The sequence below is a fragment of the Telopea speciosissima genome, chromosome 1 (genome assembly GCF_018873765.1).
Source record: "Telopea speciosissima isolate NSW1024214 ecotype Mountain lineage chromosome 1, Tspe_v1, whole genome shotgun sequence".
In the NCBI taxonomy this organism is placed as follows: domain Eukaryota; kingdom Viridiplantae; phylum Streptophyta; class Magnoliopsida; order Proteales; family Proteaceae; genus Telopea; species Telopea speciosissima.
This window is the reverse complement of record NC_057916.1, coordinates 76,859,151-76,874,006: the sequence shown is the minus strand read 5'-3', so window position 1 is coordinate 76,874,006 and position 14,856 is coordinate 76,859,151. Positions and strand designations below refer to the sequence as shown.

Sequence of the window (14,856 nt, the reverse complement as noted above, 5' to 3'; positions counted from 1 at the left end):
AAAGAAAGGAAGAAACTAATGGTGAACTTGAAAAAAAAACAAAAATGTCGATATATATCCCTCCCCTTTTAAGCATCTCCAAAACCAATGCTTTTCCTCTCTCCCATCCACACACCTATGGTTTTAGGTATCACAATCAAATCAACCCTACCAGTTTGGCCCGTGGCTGATACCGATATCTGACCAATACTGAATAGGTAATGTTGGAACAGGGGGTGCACAATGCTTCAAAAAATCAAATATCAATATGTTGAGGGTAAAACGGTCAAATCCAGCCTGATACAAGCAATCTATGTTGATATAGGTCTCGGTATCAGTATCGACGGCGACTGATACCAATGGCAATACCATACACTAAAACCCACCCTCACCCCCCTCTTCCCAGAAAAACAACAAAAAAACAGAGATGGCAACAGTAGGTTGAATAACAACCTGCAGAATATTTAAAACTTGTTTTCACAAATACAACTAAGAGTAGCGGAGACAAGAATTTTTTTGGTAGACTGCAAAGGAAAGAAGATAAATTGTTACAGTCATCCGGGATTTAGTATGCCTAGCTGATACTGCAAGATTATGAACTACATTAATAAAAGGTCAAGCACTATAATTACTATAAACAGAATTATACTACTGTAAAAGTAATTTGATGTCGCACAAAATATGAAAAATCTCCCACGGCCATTGGTGATTGTTGAGTGACCCACTGCACCGAATCATCAGAGTCCAATGCCGATGCAATCGCCTTCCAAAGTTTCTGCTTGCTGAAATCCTCCTCGAAGTAACCCATTCACTTTGGCTTCTTGTGCATGTCCTGTATTAACCAAAATCCATACAAGCACAGGAAAAGCTATTATTATGGATAATAACCGAGGCCCAGCCGGCTTCCTTAGTATATATTGGGCAAAACTACCATCACAAATAATGGTAATATAATCACATTTTGCAAGCTCCAAATATTCATCCATATGTAATGGGGGAGAAGGTGATGAAACCGGTTCTAGGGTAGGGTAAAAGCACAAAAGATTCTGGTCAACAAGCCACCTATTAATATTTTCCAAAATGATAGCAGGATACGTGTAGAATGGTTAAAATGACTTTGGTTCCTAGCAATCCATAAGAAACAAGTAATGGAGAAAACCAGGAGGAAAAAAGACTTATCTTGAATAGGTGAGGAATTGGGAATGAGTAAAGTATATGAAGAAGATCATACAAAGAGGAGGCTTGGTAGTACTCTGATCGTAACCCCAAGACCAAATTCTTTTGAGAAAAAAAAGATGTCAGTTTGCTTCCCTCTCAGTGCCACAAAACACACAATCAGTATTAATACACATAAAACGGCTTAAAGAAGATTTAGTAGCAACACCTTTATTCAACAATTTCCATAGAAAAAGTTGGAACTTAAAGTGAACATTTTCCACAACAAACATAGAAAGATAAAGTGAGGAATGACCATATTAAGGCGAACTTAGGGTGAACTTGGGAGATGAGGATGTTGAGATGGATGTGTGGCAAACCTAAGAAGGATAAAGTAAGGAATGACCATATTAGAGCTGGACTGGAGTAGCTCTGATTCAGGATAAGCTCCGTGAGAGTCTTGAGGTGGTATGGCAATGTTCAATGGAGGCCCTCAGATGCCCAGTGCGGAGGAGTGACTCGATTCAGATTGACGGGAACTAAAAGAGCCAAGGGTAGGCCAAAAATTACCATAGGTGAAGTGGTGAAAAAAAACATGCTTAGCCTAGGCCTCGTTTCAAGTATGATTTCGCATAGAGCTATTTAGAGAGCTAGCGGTTCAGATTGAGGGAACAAAAAGAACTAGGGGTAGGCCAAAAATTACCATAGGTGAATTGGTGAAGAAAGACATACTTCGTCTAGGCCTCGTTTCAAGTATGACTTCAAATAGAGCTGTTTGGAGAGCTAGCGATTCAGATTGAGGGAAAAAAAAGAGCTAGGGGTAGGCCAAAAATTACCATAGGTGAATTGGTGAAGAAAGACATGCTTAGCCTAGGCCTCGTTTCAAGTATGACTTTGAATAGAGCTGTTTGGAGAGCTAGGATCCATGTGGCCGACCCCATTTAGTTGTTGTTGTTGTAACATGTTTTCGTATTTACAAAGAAACCCATCATGCAGGCACACAATATACAAAAATAGAAAATGAACATTTATCAGACCTCCACCAAATGCAAACAACAAATAGAATAGTAAACGAACACAAAAATCACAATTCAATACTTACAGAAGGTAAAGTTCATTTTCCTTGTCATATATGAACCCTATTATTTCAATTCCAAAGCATCCAATGAGTGTCCGTGCTCGTACTCCCAGTTGCTCGATACTTTGCAGCTATCTCCTCTGCTTTGAGAAGATCTTCTCCACGATTGGCTTCAATCATTGCCCGCTTTTCTTTTGCTTCCTTGTGGATTAGAGCCACCTCGTTTTCCATTCTTTCCACATACTCTGCCTTCTCCTTTTCCAGTTTTTCCTGTACGCCCAAAGGTCTTTGTCAAGGCAATATGAACTCAATGGAAATGTTTCATAAATCATAACAACCACATTTGCATGTATGAATCAAAAATTTGAGACAAAAGGTGTGTCTAATTAAATAAACAGAAGAAGTATTGACTTTTGAGGGCCATAAAAAAGGCATTCTACTATTGGTTTGGGAAAACCTGTAGGACGAAATCGATAATGAACCTGAGTCAACTCCAACTGAATTCTGAGTTTCTATAATTTCTTCGGGATTTCAGTTTTCTAAGTTTAGTTCCGACTTTTTTGGGCGAATACAAGATAATTTGTAGGATTGGCAAAGCATGCGAACAGATGGTAAGCTTATGACTTTGCCAAGTTAGCATAGTATATGTTATGGGGAGCATACACAAGGAAGTCTTAGTGGAAAAAGATTTTGGAAACATAAGAAAAAACCTTTAAGGAAATGACCGAAATTACTTGAATTTTGATTGGCTTTTCCATTTGATCTCAAGCAACAGATAAAGTAACTTGAGTTCAGAAGATACTTTGGTTAATCATCTTTTTCCCTTGTCTGTTTCAAAACCCAGGACTATTTAAGTGCCAAAAAACAGTATAAATTAAGGATGACTCTCTGAACTGAGTCTTCAGTCTTACTATTTCCTGTTCAGTTTTCACGGATAATTATACAATTACATTATTAGTGTGTAATATGCTGAATGATGATGTCATGTAGAGGAGCACATAGGCTGGGTTGGCTTTGGGATTTGATGAGGTAAACTTCAGCCCAATCAGATCTCCCCACTGAAACCAACACCAGCTTCTGAAGGGTCAAACGACAAAAGAATTCAAAGCTCTGCCCATCAATGGATAGGGATAGACCATTAGACCAATGCTTACTTTTAGTATAAGGTAAAGTCTAAGCCGAGATCATTAATAGCAGCTTCATACCATGTTTCTACAAGCACGGTAAGCCAAAAGGTGTCTTTTCATTAATTGCATGAAACACTTCTACAGGAACCCACCCCCCCCCCCAACCCCCACCCCCAAAAAAAATGCCAAAGATGCTTATAAAGCTCTATAAATGGAAACTTGTTTACCTCAAACTTTTTCAGCTCAGCTTCCACAGCTGCTTTCTTGCTATTCTCCCACAATTCATTGGCATACAGATTTTTATGGGCCCTGTTAATAGAAGTAGCTAAGTGGCAAACCTAACAGAATTTCAGATTGCAAAAGAAAGGAGAAATATAATTCTAACAAAGTTCAAAATTTTAAACCTGTTCTGTAAATTAATTCTCTTGACTCCAAGATCAGCTCAGTTAACTCAGCTGATAGGTAAAACTTCAGTTTATTAAATAAGATTATCACGGTTGACTTAAGCTGTGCTAGGTTAGATGGTTATACCATCAGAGTTGGAATTTAGAACCAAACCAATAAAGATTCAGAACATTATTGCAATCTCTAAATCAATTCTCTTGATTTCCAAGATCATCTTAATTAAATGAGTTGATGGGGAAAACTGTAGCTTTTAAAATTAGATTATCAAGGTTGATTTAAGCTGTGGTAGGTTAGATTGTTATACCATCAGCGTCGGAATTTTGAACCAAACCGGTAAAGTTTCATAACACTCTTTGCAAGTTCTCAGACAGACACATGAAGTAAGTGTTTTGTGGAACCTGCAAACGATAGCAATAATGGAAGAACACACACACACAGACAAAACGATTTACGTGGTTTGGCCAATGTTCCTACGTCCACGGGGATGATGTTTCTTCTTTGATCGATGGAGTAAACAGGAATACAGAGTGTTTTTCAGCTTAAGCCTCTCTTATAATCCTTAACCCTAAATACCCCAAGCAACTACGAAAATAGGCAACAATAATAAGGACGAAGTTACAAAATTAACCCCCAAAAAACAGTCTAATCATTAGAAGTCAAGACACCAAACCTCAACAGTAAGCCCATTGAAGATATCAAGCATGGAAGATTCATATCTGGTTAGAAACACTACAGGCAAAATATTAGTCTAAAATACTGAAGGTATTTATAATAGACTGGCCAGTGTCATACGGTCTAGTTGAAAATGTCCTATACAGAAAGCATGAGGAATTGTTACAATATCACTACTCTCTCGGCCCCATTGTAGAGGCTGTTCACTTAAACCAACAACAGAATCATAAAAACAGAACCCTGGGCAAAACTCAGACTCAGAAGTCAAAGCAAGCTCACCTAATAAGGGAAGTGTCAAGTACCTTTGCTAACTATCCATGTGACTAGTATGTGCTAACTCAAACGAAGAAAACTCCAAAGAACAAAAAGTTTAAATGTGTCTTACTTGTTCTCTGCTTTTGCCTTTTCACTTTCTTCCCATGCTTTAATCAAAGCCAATCTCTTCTCTGCTTCAACTCGTGCAAGAGCAGCAGCTGACCAACACATAAAAGGAACAAGTTGGTTTATGGTGTTGATTGGATATCCATCATAACAGGCAGCAGTGCTAATTCAAAAATTACCTGTGTCGTTGGAGCTGCCAGAACTTTTCTCTTGTACATTCTGGACCTCTGTTATGGAGAAATATCAAATGATTAGACAATAATGATGTCATCCTAAAGATTATTCTGATTCACCTCAAACCATGAAGAATTGTAGCTAGATAATAGAAATAAAATAATCATGAGCTTTTACATTGACTGAGGCAGATTAGATGACAAAGAGGAAAAAAAAACACGTGACATGTAAATGATATGATTCATTGAAAGGGAAACTCTATTTGCATTTGATGCACAAACCTGTTAGCCTCCAATTTTGTTGCCTTCCTTTTTAGGGGGGGAGGGAATGCAGATGGTTTGAATGTCAGGTAAGAGTGCCTAGAAGGTTTTTATTCATTTTTCCTTTTTCGAATTAGCATTTGCAGCCTAATGTTTGTTGCATTATGATCAACTGCTGGAAATGAGTGAGGATCACAAATCATCCAAACTGCCTAAAAAAGCATTAAATTAAACTGTTTATTTGATGTCAGCCAATCAAATGAAATTGATCACCTATAAACTCAGTTTCTAACTCATATTTATCAGAACCTTGAGCTTAAAGGGATCAAAGATCGAACTTCTCCTTTGAATTTTAGAGGAGCTGAACTTTTTATTTCTAATTCCATGTCCATGAATACCCACCCATGTTATGTCCCTGCATCACAGCTGAGTAAACTAGACAGAAAAGAGAAACAAAGAGATGGAGAAGATTTCTCCATGATGAAAGCTCACCTGTATCCTATTACAAGGCAATTAAATATTTACAGCAATGAAATATAGTGAAAGAATCTAAACAAATAAGGAATGCGTATAATGGATGATCTGTACACATGAAAAAATATATTAATTAGAACATTCTGTAAAAGTCATCAAAGAAATAGGTTTCCTACCCCCTTTTTTCTTTGTAGCTTGATCTGGCTTTGTTTCTGGTTTGACTACCTTCTCAGATTCCAAACTATCAGGTTCAATCTTCACTTAGCCAACATTAGTTTTGGCTTGGTTAGTACGACCAGAACTTTTAGGCTTCTTTTTTGGGGGACTTAGATCTGTTAAAGAATCACTATTTCCAGTTTGAGCATTACCATCGCTCATCACTGACTTGGGAGATCTATTTACAGCAGTATCCAGCAATCCAGAACCAGTCGCTTCTCGTGGGAGTTCATTAGCCTTCTGGGATGGGTTATCTGCACCAGCCTTCTCCAACGATTTGCTCTCATCTGCTATATGTTTACCTGATGCCTTAGCTTGATTGCATTCAGCAGCATCAGAAGTCTCACGGCATATAGAGGCCACAATGTCACTGTAATCATTGAAAGAAATTTCCAACGATTCTACTGCTTGAATCATGTACGGTTTAAGCTTAGCAAAACTGTTTCCAATTACTTTCTTCCCAAGTTTTAGTGTAATAGGCAAAACATCCTTATTTCCCTTCTTGACACTATCTAAGAGGGGAGAAAGAAGCTCCACGGATATAGCTTCACTTTCCTTTAACACAAGGGTCACAACTGTCTCCATGGCAGAGAAGACACTTTCTGGGTGATCATCCCTTATGGATTTCAAGAAATGTTGGAACATCTCAGGAATCAGAGCATCACATTCGAGGTCCAGCATTACAACAGATAATCGAACCTTTGCCATGGTTTCAAGTATCAAAACTCTCTTAGAATACGAACGACTAGAAGTATCAAACAATTTCTCAAATGCACCAACAATCAACTGAAATATCTTCTTCATTTGTTCATCATCATAAGGAACCTCTGGTGCTGTTATTCTCGTGATCTCACTAATGCAAGATGCGACTGCAACTTTGACATCACTATCTTAATGCCTCATAAGATCATCAGCAACCAGTGCATTCATTAAGGGCCAAATTGCATTTTCAATTGATTTTGATTTTGATGGCGACTGTTCTACCCTTGATAGGCAATTTTCAACTTGATCGAGAAGGAGGAGGAGTTCACTGACGTTAGAAGGAGGATGAACAAGTCTCTCCCCAGCTTCTTGTAGATGTTTTTCGAGTTCTTCCTCCGGGAACGCCATTTCTTCCCGTCCCAGATCCTCGCAGATTCGAGCTCCACTGCAAGCTCAGATTATTGAAACCCTAAAAACCAGAACAAGAACAACGAAACTACAACATCCCCTGCTAGGGCTTTACAGAGAAAAGAAACAAGTGATCGAAACCCGCCCCCCCCAAAAAAAATCCAGGTATTTCCTTCGCCGGCGTCGGTGGTGTTTGCTCTTAGCGTCTGTTTCTATCTTTTTCTTTTTTTTTTTTAAATTTGAAAACCGTCTGTTTCCATCTCCCGCTTCTTTTCTCATTCGAATTCTAGGGTTTGTCCGCAGTAAAACAGGAGAGCAGAGGTAACCAACTGTGACTATAACAGTAATAGGTTAATGCCTAGTAAAATAAATGAGCGATTTAGATTAGTCTAGAAATAGATCAACGGTTGAAATTAAAAAGGTGAGTATAACTTCGCAACACCAACGTGATGTTTACGCACACCCAAAAACCAAAAAAATCTAAACTAGCCATATTTGGATGTCAAGAGTAATTAGAAATCCAGATTTTGACTCGGGCAAGTCACCCGAGTCGAATCAAAATATCATAAAACCTAGTTAGGAGTCAAGTAGATAAGCCAAGCTTAGAAAATGAGCAGACTCAATCCTGGTCAGTCCGAATTTTCCAAGAATCAATAATTATGTCCGAGTCAAAAAAAACCAGCGAGTTGTGTCATTTATCTCGATCTTGCTAAAATTGAAGATAGTCTCGAGAAGAAATGGCAAGGAGGATCATATTGATACCAATGGCAATACCACACACTAAAAGTCTAAAACCCACCCATTGGGATGTCATAAGGGATGAACTATCCTGCCCCTTTTCATTATTGGGTAATTTTTCCACAAAAATTGCAGCATCGTCTTTTGTGAAATTCAATTTCTATGCTCACCCACTCCACCTTTCTTTTCTTTTGAAGAATATCTGGAAACTAAAAGTTCACCCTAAATTCAAAGTTTTCTTTGAAAATACTGCCACAATAGTCTCTTCATTGGAGCTTACCTCAACAAATGTTTCCTCATAGAATCCATTTGTTTATTGTGCAAAAATGATGATGGATCCATGTGGGATCTTTTCTTTGAATATCCATTTTCTAGAATTATTTGGTTTGCTACCCTTAGGATTTAAAATCTCTTCTCTCACGGTTTCATTGTTCTCTGAATTATTTTCTTCCTTTCTCAATGTTGATTTTTTAAAAAGAGAACTTAACCGGATTTTGGAACTTAGTTCCTTCATTTTATACTTCATCTAACCGAAAGGAAGTATGTTTGTCATGAGCAATGAATTACTACTTTGAATCATGATATCCCTACCATAATTGTCGAGGCATCACCTAAGCGTCCAGACACTTTGGTCGCTTAGGCGGGTGCCTTTGGCGCCTCGCTTACTTGGTGTCGCCTTACTTTTGAACCCTCTCCAGCGCCTTGGGTCGCTTAGCTGCCGTGACAACTATGGTCCCTACCCCACCCGAGGATACCTCTCACCCAAGAGCCTAAATCTATTCTCACCACCTCAATTCCCATTTCCACTCATCTTCACATGTATGGTAACACAAATGGCTGATCTGTTTTAATCACCGATGAGGGCTTTCAGCCTTTCACCCTACCACTAAGGAAAGCGATTGGGCATCTATCTTATGTCTTAACGAGGAGATGTATGTTTTCTCTTTTGATTATGACAATGTAGATTCATGAACAGGGGCCTCAGGGAAGCAAAATATCAAGGCATAAGCGCTTAAGCATCTGGACCGATTCTGCTCATTTGGTGGAGTGGCTTAAGGAGAATTTCCATAAATGGCCGTGACAGATCTTTCATCTTTTATTTAGCATTTCTTTTTTTCTTTTTTCTTTTTTTTGAGTTTTTTTGAATCAGTTACTGTAACGAAAGTTAAAAGAGATGTAGTTTGAACAGCACAAGTCTTGGCTGATAGGGCTTAAAACTACTTAAATCTTCTGACTCCTTCATTCATTTCTGAATTACTTCTATTTTTGGTTTCATAAAAAAAAATTGCAAAATATTTAAAAGTTGCTAAAGCAATATGTTTTCCCATTTACAAAGAAACCCATCACACGGGGCACACTATACACAAAAAATAGAAATGAAGAACTATAAGACCTCTCCACCAAATGCAAACAACAAATAAAATGGCAAACGAACACAAAAGGACAATTCCTTATATACAAAAGGTAACGCTCAATTTCCCTGTTATTTATGAAACCTAGAATTTCAACTTCCAAAGCATCCAATGAGTGTCTTTGGTGTATTCCCAGTTGCTCTATACTTTGCAGCTATCTCCTCTGCTTTGAGAAGATCTTCTCCACGCTTGGCTTCAATCATTGCCCGCTTTTCTTCTGCTTCTTTGTGGATTAGAGCCACCTCGTTTTTCATTTTTTCCACATACTCTGCCTTCTGCTTTTCCAGTTTTTCCTGTATGCCCCAAGGTCTTTGTCAAGGCAATATGAACTCAATGGAAATGTTTCATAACACCTTTAATACTACAATTTTTGCATGTATAGATCAAAATTTTGAGACAATTTCTGGGTCTAATTAAATAAACAGAAGAAGTTTTGAGTTTTGAGGGCAAAAAAAAAGCACCCCACTATTGGTTGGGGAAAACCTATAGGACAAAATCGGTAATCAACCTGAATTAACTCCTCAACTGAGTTCTGGATTTCTATAATTCTTTAGAATTTATGCTTTCCAAGTTTTGTTTTGACCTTTTGGGGTATATACAAGCTAATTTGCAGGATTGGTAAAGCAGAAGAACAGATGGTAAGTTTATGACTTTACCAAGTCAGCATAAATATGTTATGGAGTACATATGGAAGTCTTGGGGAAAAAGATTCTGGAAACAAAAGAAACAAGAAAGGAAAAAAGAAACCTTCGAGAAAATGATCTAATTTACTTGAATTTTGATTGGCTTTTCCATTTGATTCTCAAGCAAGAAGATAACGTAAACTTAAGTCCAATCAGATCCCCACTAAAGCCAACACTAGCTCCTGAAGGGTCAAAAGAGAAAAGAATTCAAAGCTGTGCCCAAGAGTGGCTCAATGGATTGGGATAGATCGATGCTTACTTTTAGTATAACGCCCAAGTCTAAGCCAAGATCATTAATAGCATATTGGATTCATACCATGTTTCTACAAGCACGGTGTCGGTATGCCAAAAGGGGTCTTTTCATTCATTGCATGAAACACTTCTACAGGAACCCAACACCCCCCCCCCCCCACCCCCCCCAAAAAAAAAAAATTAATAAAAGAAAGATAATGCCAAAGATGCTTATAAAGCTCAATAAATGGAAACTTGTTTACCTCAATCTTTTTCAGCTTAGCTTCCACAGCTGCTTTCTTGCTATTCTCCCACGATTCAATGGCATACAGCTTTTTATGGGCCCTGTTAATTGAAGTTGTTAAGTTGCAAGCTTAACCGAATTTCAGACAAAGAAATGAGAAATATCATTCTAACAAAGTTCAAAATTTTAAACCTGTTTTCTAAATCAATTATCTAGATTTCCAAGATCAGCTCAGTTAAACCACCAGTTGATAGGTAAGACTTCAGCATATTAAATAAGATTATCATGGTTGATTTAAAGTTGTGCTAGGTTAGATGGTTATACCATCAGAGTTGGAATTTAGAACCTAATCAGTAAAGATTCAGAATATCATTGCAAGTTTTCAGACGAACAAACGAAGTATGCCTGTTGTAGATTAAACCAAAAAGCATAGATGAACTCTGGAAAGATATTAAGCATGGAAGGTTTATATCTGGTTAGGAACACTACAGGTAAAATATGGAATAGAAACTAAAGTATTGAAGTGCCAGTGCATTATAGTGTAGCTGAAAATGTCTAGACAGAAAGTATGAGGAACTGCTACAATAGCACTACTCTCTTTCTGCCCCATTTGTAGAGCTGTTTCACTTAATAGCATTCGTACAACAGAATCATAAAACAAAAAGGGTTCTTGTTATCAGTTGAAACCTATAGCATGCTAGAAGAGAGTCAATATTTTCAACTTGTATTCATTGAGCAAAACTAGGTCTTAAAAGTCAAAGCAAGTTCACCTAATAACAGAAGCGACAAATACGTTTACTTGCTAACCATGTGACTAATATGTGCCAACTCCTAAGAAGAAAAAGTTCAAATGTGTCTTACTTGTTCTCTGCTTTTGTCTTTTCACTTTCTTCCCATGCTTTGATCAAGGCCAATCTCTTCTCGGCTTCAAGCCGGGCAAGAGCCGCATCTGATAAACACATAGAAGGAACAAGTGGTCATGGTCTTGATTGGATATCCATTCATAGCATGTGGTAGTGCTAATTCAACAATTACCTCTGTCATTGGAGCTGCCAGAACTTTTCTCTCCCGTGGATTCTGGGACCTCTGTTTTGAAGAAATTTAAATGATTACACAATTATAATGCCATCCTAAAGATTTTCCTGATTCACCTCAAGCCATAAAGAATTGAAGCTAAATAGTAGAAATAAAATAATCACAAACTTTTAGATCGATTGAGGAAAATCGATGACAAATGGGAGAAATAAATGTTATATGTAAAATGATGTGATGAAATGATGTGATTCATTGAAGGGAATCCCTGTTTGCATTTGATGCACAAACCTGTTAGCCTCCAATTTTTTATTTTTTATTATTTTTTTTTTTTTTGGGGGTGGTGGGGATGGGTGGGGAGGTGGGTTCGGGGTTGGGGGTTGTGCAGATGGTTTGAATGTCAGGTAAGAGTGCCTAGAACGTTTTTATTCATTTTCCCTTTTTGCATTAGCATTTACAGCTTAATGCTAGTTGCATTATAATCAACTGCAGGAAATGAGTAAAGGATCACAGATCATTTAAACTGCCTAAAAAAACACTTTAAAGACTGTTATTCAATGTAGGCCAACCAAATGAAATTGATCACCTATAAATCTCAGTTTCTTACTCATATTTATCAGAAACTCAAGCTTAAAAGGGAAAAAATATCGAACTTCTCCTTTGAATTTCAGAGGAGCTGGACTTCTAGTTTCAAATTCTCTGTCCATGAATACCCATGTCATGTCCCTGCCTCACAGCTGAGTAAACTAGAGGGAAAACAAAAGCAAAGAAAGAAACAGACTAAGAAAATTTAACTTGAATGAGTATTACTACTGTTCATTATCGTCCATCATGGTAAACAGGACAGAGTATATTTCTTTCTTTAATTTCTGGAAGACACGCATATCTGTTAAAATTGGCAGCGATAGTAAAAGAAAATTTTCCTTAGAATTCCCTTAGATTTCAAGTGACTACAAACCATTAATCATGACATTAATGCACAGAATTTCCCCAGATCCACTAGGAGTTGCAGTATTCCTCTCAGAAGCTTTAGGGACAAAATTCAATTAGAAGCAGCACTCCAAAGTAAGGCTTATAATATAGGCAAATTTACGATTGAGGATAGGGTGAACTGTAAGAGGTAAATCTGCAAAAAGAATCATGGGGATGGAGTGGAACTGTACAAGGCAAATCTGTAAAAGAATCATTGATACTTTTTTGTTCTTTTTCCTGGAATTCGGAAAAAGACAAAGAAGATATTAGTGAATCTTTTTTGTTCTTTTTCTGTTTTTATCTTCCTCCAGGGAAAAAATTCCAAACTGGAAAATTAACTGAACGAGGAAAACTTGCAGATCTGAGAAAATAACCACAAAAAGGGGTAGAGACTATGGATTATTCACCAAATTCACTTTTTTTTTTTTTTACTTCTGTTCTACTCAAACAAAAATTTAATTTAGTTTCATAAAAATATATCAGATCCACATAAACAAACCTGAAGAAAGAGAAATTAAAACCAGCTGTCAACCGAATTCTCCATTTTATCTGTTATATTACTAAGAAATGACATCTATTCCACTTCAAGCAACAGAGCAAGTAATCGAAAGAAACCTCAAAAATTGCTTCATGTCAAAAAATCTCGACGGATAATCCGGAATAACAACAGAGATAAATAAGAAAAGCTGAAATTTTGCTTCAAGAAAACAATTTATGGATCTCAAGTATCACAACAATCTCCTTAACCTCTCATACAATATACAGCGGAATAATAAAAAGAACAAACAGAAGAATCTCTGCAGCTTCAAATAACTTCACTTAAAAGAGTAAGGAAGCTACTAAATCGTAAGCATCTTCAAATTTTATTTCAAAGAAATTAGCCTTAAATCGAGCACAATCGAGTTGCCATGGATAAGAGACAGTAAGAGAGCAAATATCAAAAAAAAAAAAAAGAGACAGTAAGAGATCTAGGGACTGAGGGAGCTTACTTTCAATCATTGTAAGAGCCTTAGAATCATCGACCTTCTCTGTCTCTTTTGTTGGTGGTGGAATCACTGTTTTCTCCTCCGCGTCTTTCTGACCTTCGACCGGCGGTGGAGTCGAAGGTGGCGCAGGCTCCGAAGGCACTTCTACGGTCGTTTCCTTCTTCGGCTCTCCGTCTCCCATATCTTTCCACCAGATTTTGCTACAGAATTAGAAGCCAAAACGAAACACTCAAAAGAGAGTAGAGAGAAATTGGAGCTGCAAGACAAGTAGGCGGAGAGCAAGGTATGAGGACTGAAGCAGAGTCTCCAATATTGACAGAGTTCTTCAATTTAAGGAGGACCTAATTTAAAGTACCAGTGTGTCCCTAATCCTTTTAACGAATTAAACGGTCAAGTGGTTGGTGGTGGTATATTCGTGGATACTGTTTTAGAGAGTGGTCAGTTCCGTAATTTAAGCTGATATTTTTTTCCATTTGTGGAACCCTAAGAAGAAGGGGGAAAGACGTCTCTTTATCTTTATCGAAATCAGAATTCAAAAGTAATGACGTGGCACGGGTTGAATATAGGTGGTTAATCAGAATTTAACTTCCTAATCGCCGATTAATACCGGCCGATTTATTGGACGGAAAGCAGGTAAACGGGTTAAGGAGGAGATGGATTAAGTAATGTGTAAATAACACGCCACTAATTACACAAGGGCTAATCATGTGAGTGAGAGTCCCACCAGTTTTGATTGATGTTCATCTCAAATTCTAGGATAGCTGAGGTGGATGCTTGTCACTGGTGTAGCTGTGCTAGGACGTAAGATTTTTTTTTCCCTTCTTCTACTTCAAAAATTTATCCCCTCTAAGTGTGTGCATTGGCCAGTGCAATAGACTTAAGAATGTAACAATAAAAATATGGGCAATGAAGTCTTTTTATTTTTTCAAGTGTTGAGTGGGCGATTGGATCCTTAAGTTTGGTGACCTAAACAGTGCACCGTACTTGAGAGGATGAAAATCCTGAGGAGGAATTGTATTGAACCTTGTTGAGCAAACTATGACATACATTGGGTAATTACATTGGATAAAACATTTTGATTGTATGTGAATATTGTTGGGGTTCTACGTGAAAAATGAAAGGCAGAAGTAATATTCTCTCATCATATAAATATAGTATTCTGATATGAAGATTTAAAAGGATCTTGGACATCCTCTACTAGTGTTTTTAAGATGAATTCTACCTAAATTTTACAACGCATACAGCATTAAACCCTACATCCATATCATTACGAAGTAGCAATACCCATGGATATGCATTCAGTGTCTAACTATATGTTTTTTGAAAAATAAAATCCATAAAATATACAAATAACCATCACACTTTAGCTAGAGACCATGAGAGTAGGTTGGATGTTGAAACACCTCTCTCTCTCTCTCTTTTTTGTGGTGGGATTCGATGGTGGCCCGGTTAAGGTTGGATAGTTCCAAGGCTACTTTAGAAGGAATGGCAAGGTCTAAAGTTTGACGGTTTGATTGCAACTTTGCA

At 37.5% G+C, this 14,856-nt stretch overlaps 1 protein-coding gene across 5 annotated transcripts; it reads right to left on the bottom strand.

Annotated features, from left to right (window-relative positions):
* Positions 1 to 440: 440 nt before the first annotated feature.
* LOC122665484 (remorin-like) lies at positions 441 to 13,579 on the bottom strand. Of its 5 annotated transcripts, XM_043861642.1 has the most exons (7): positions 13,333 to 13,568; positions 11,375 to 11,425; positions 11,201 to 11,288; positions 10,359 to 10,440; positions 9,168 to 9,474; positions 2,096 to 2,171; positions 441 to 468 (listed from the first exon to the last, which is right to left on the bottom strand). In XM_043861642.1, the coding sequence occupies exons 1-5, from the start codon at positions 13,508 to 13,510 to the stop codon at positions 9,274 to 9,276; spliced, it is 600 nt and encodes a 199-aa protein (XP_043717577.1). In that variant the 5' UTR covers positions 13,511 to 13,568; the 3' UTR covers positions 441 to 468; positions 2,096 to 2,171; positions 9,168 to 9,273. The 5 variants fall into 5 exon arrangements, with proteins under 5 accessions (XP_043717577.1, XP_043717587.1, XP_043717580.1 ...); XM_043861652.1 differs by lacking the exons at positions 9,168 to 9,474; positions 10,359 to 10,440; positions 11,201 to 11,288 and adding exons at positions 3,567 to 3,648; positions 4,802 to 4,889 and having other exon boundaries at positions 2,096 to 2,482; positions 13,333 to 13,579; XM_043861645.1 differs by lacking the exon at positions 9,168 to 9,474 and having other exon boundaries at positions 2,096 to 2,482; positions 13,333 to 13,577.
* Positions 13,580 to 14,856: the final 1,277 nt, after the last annotated feature.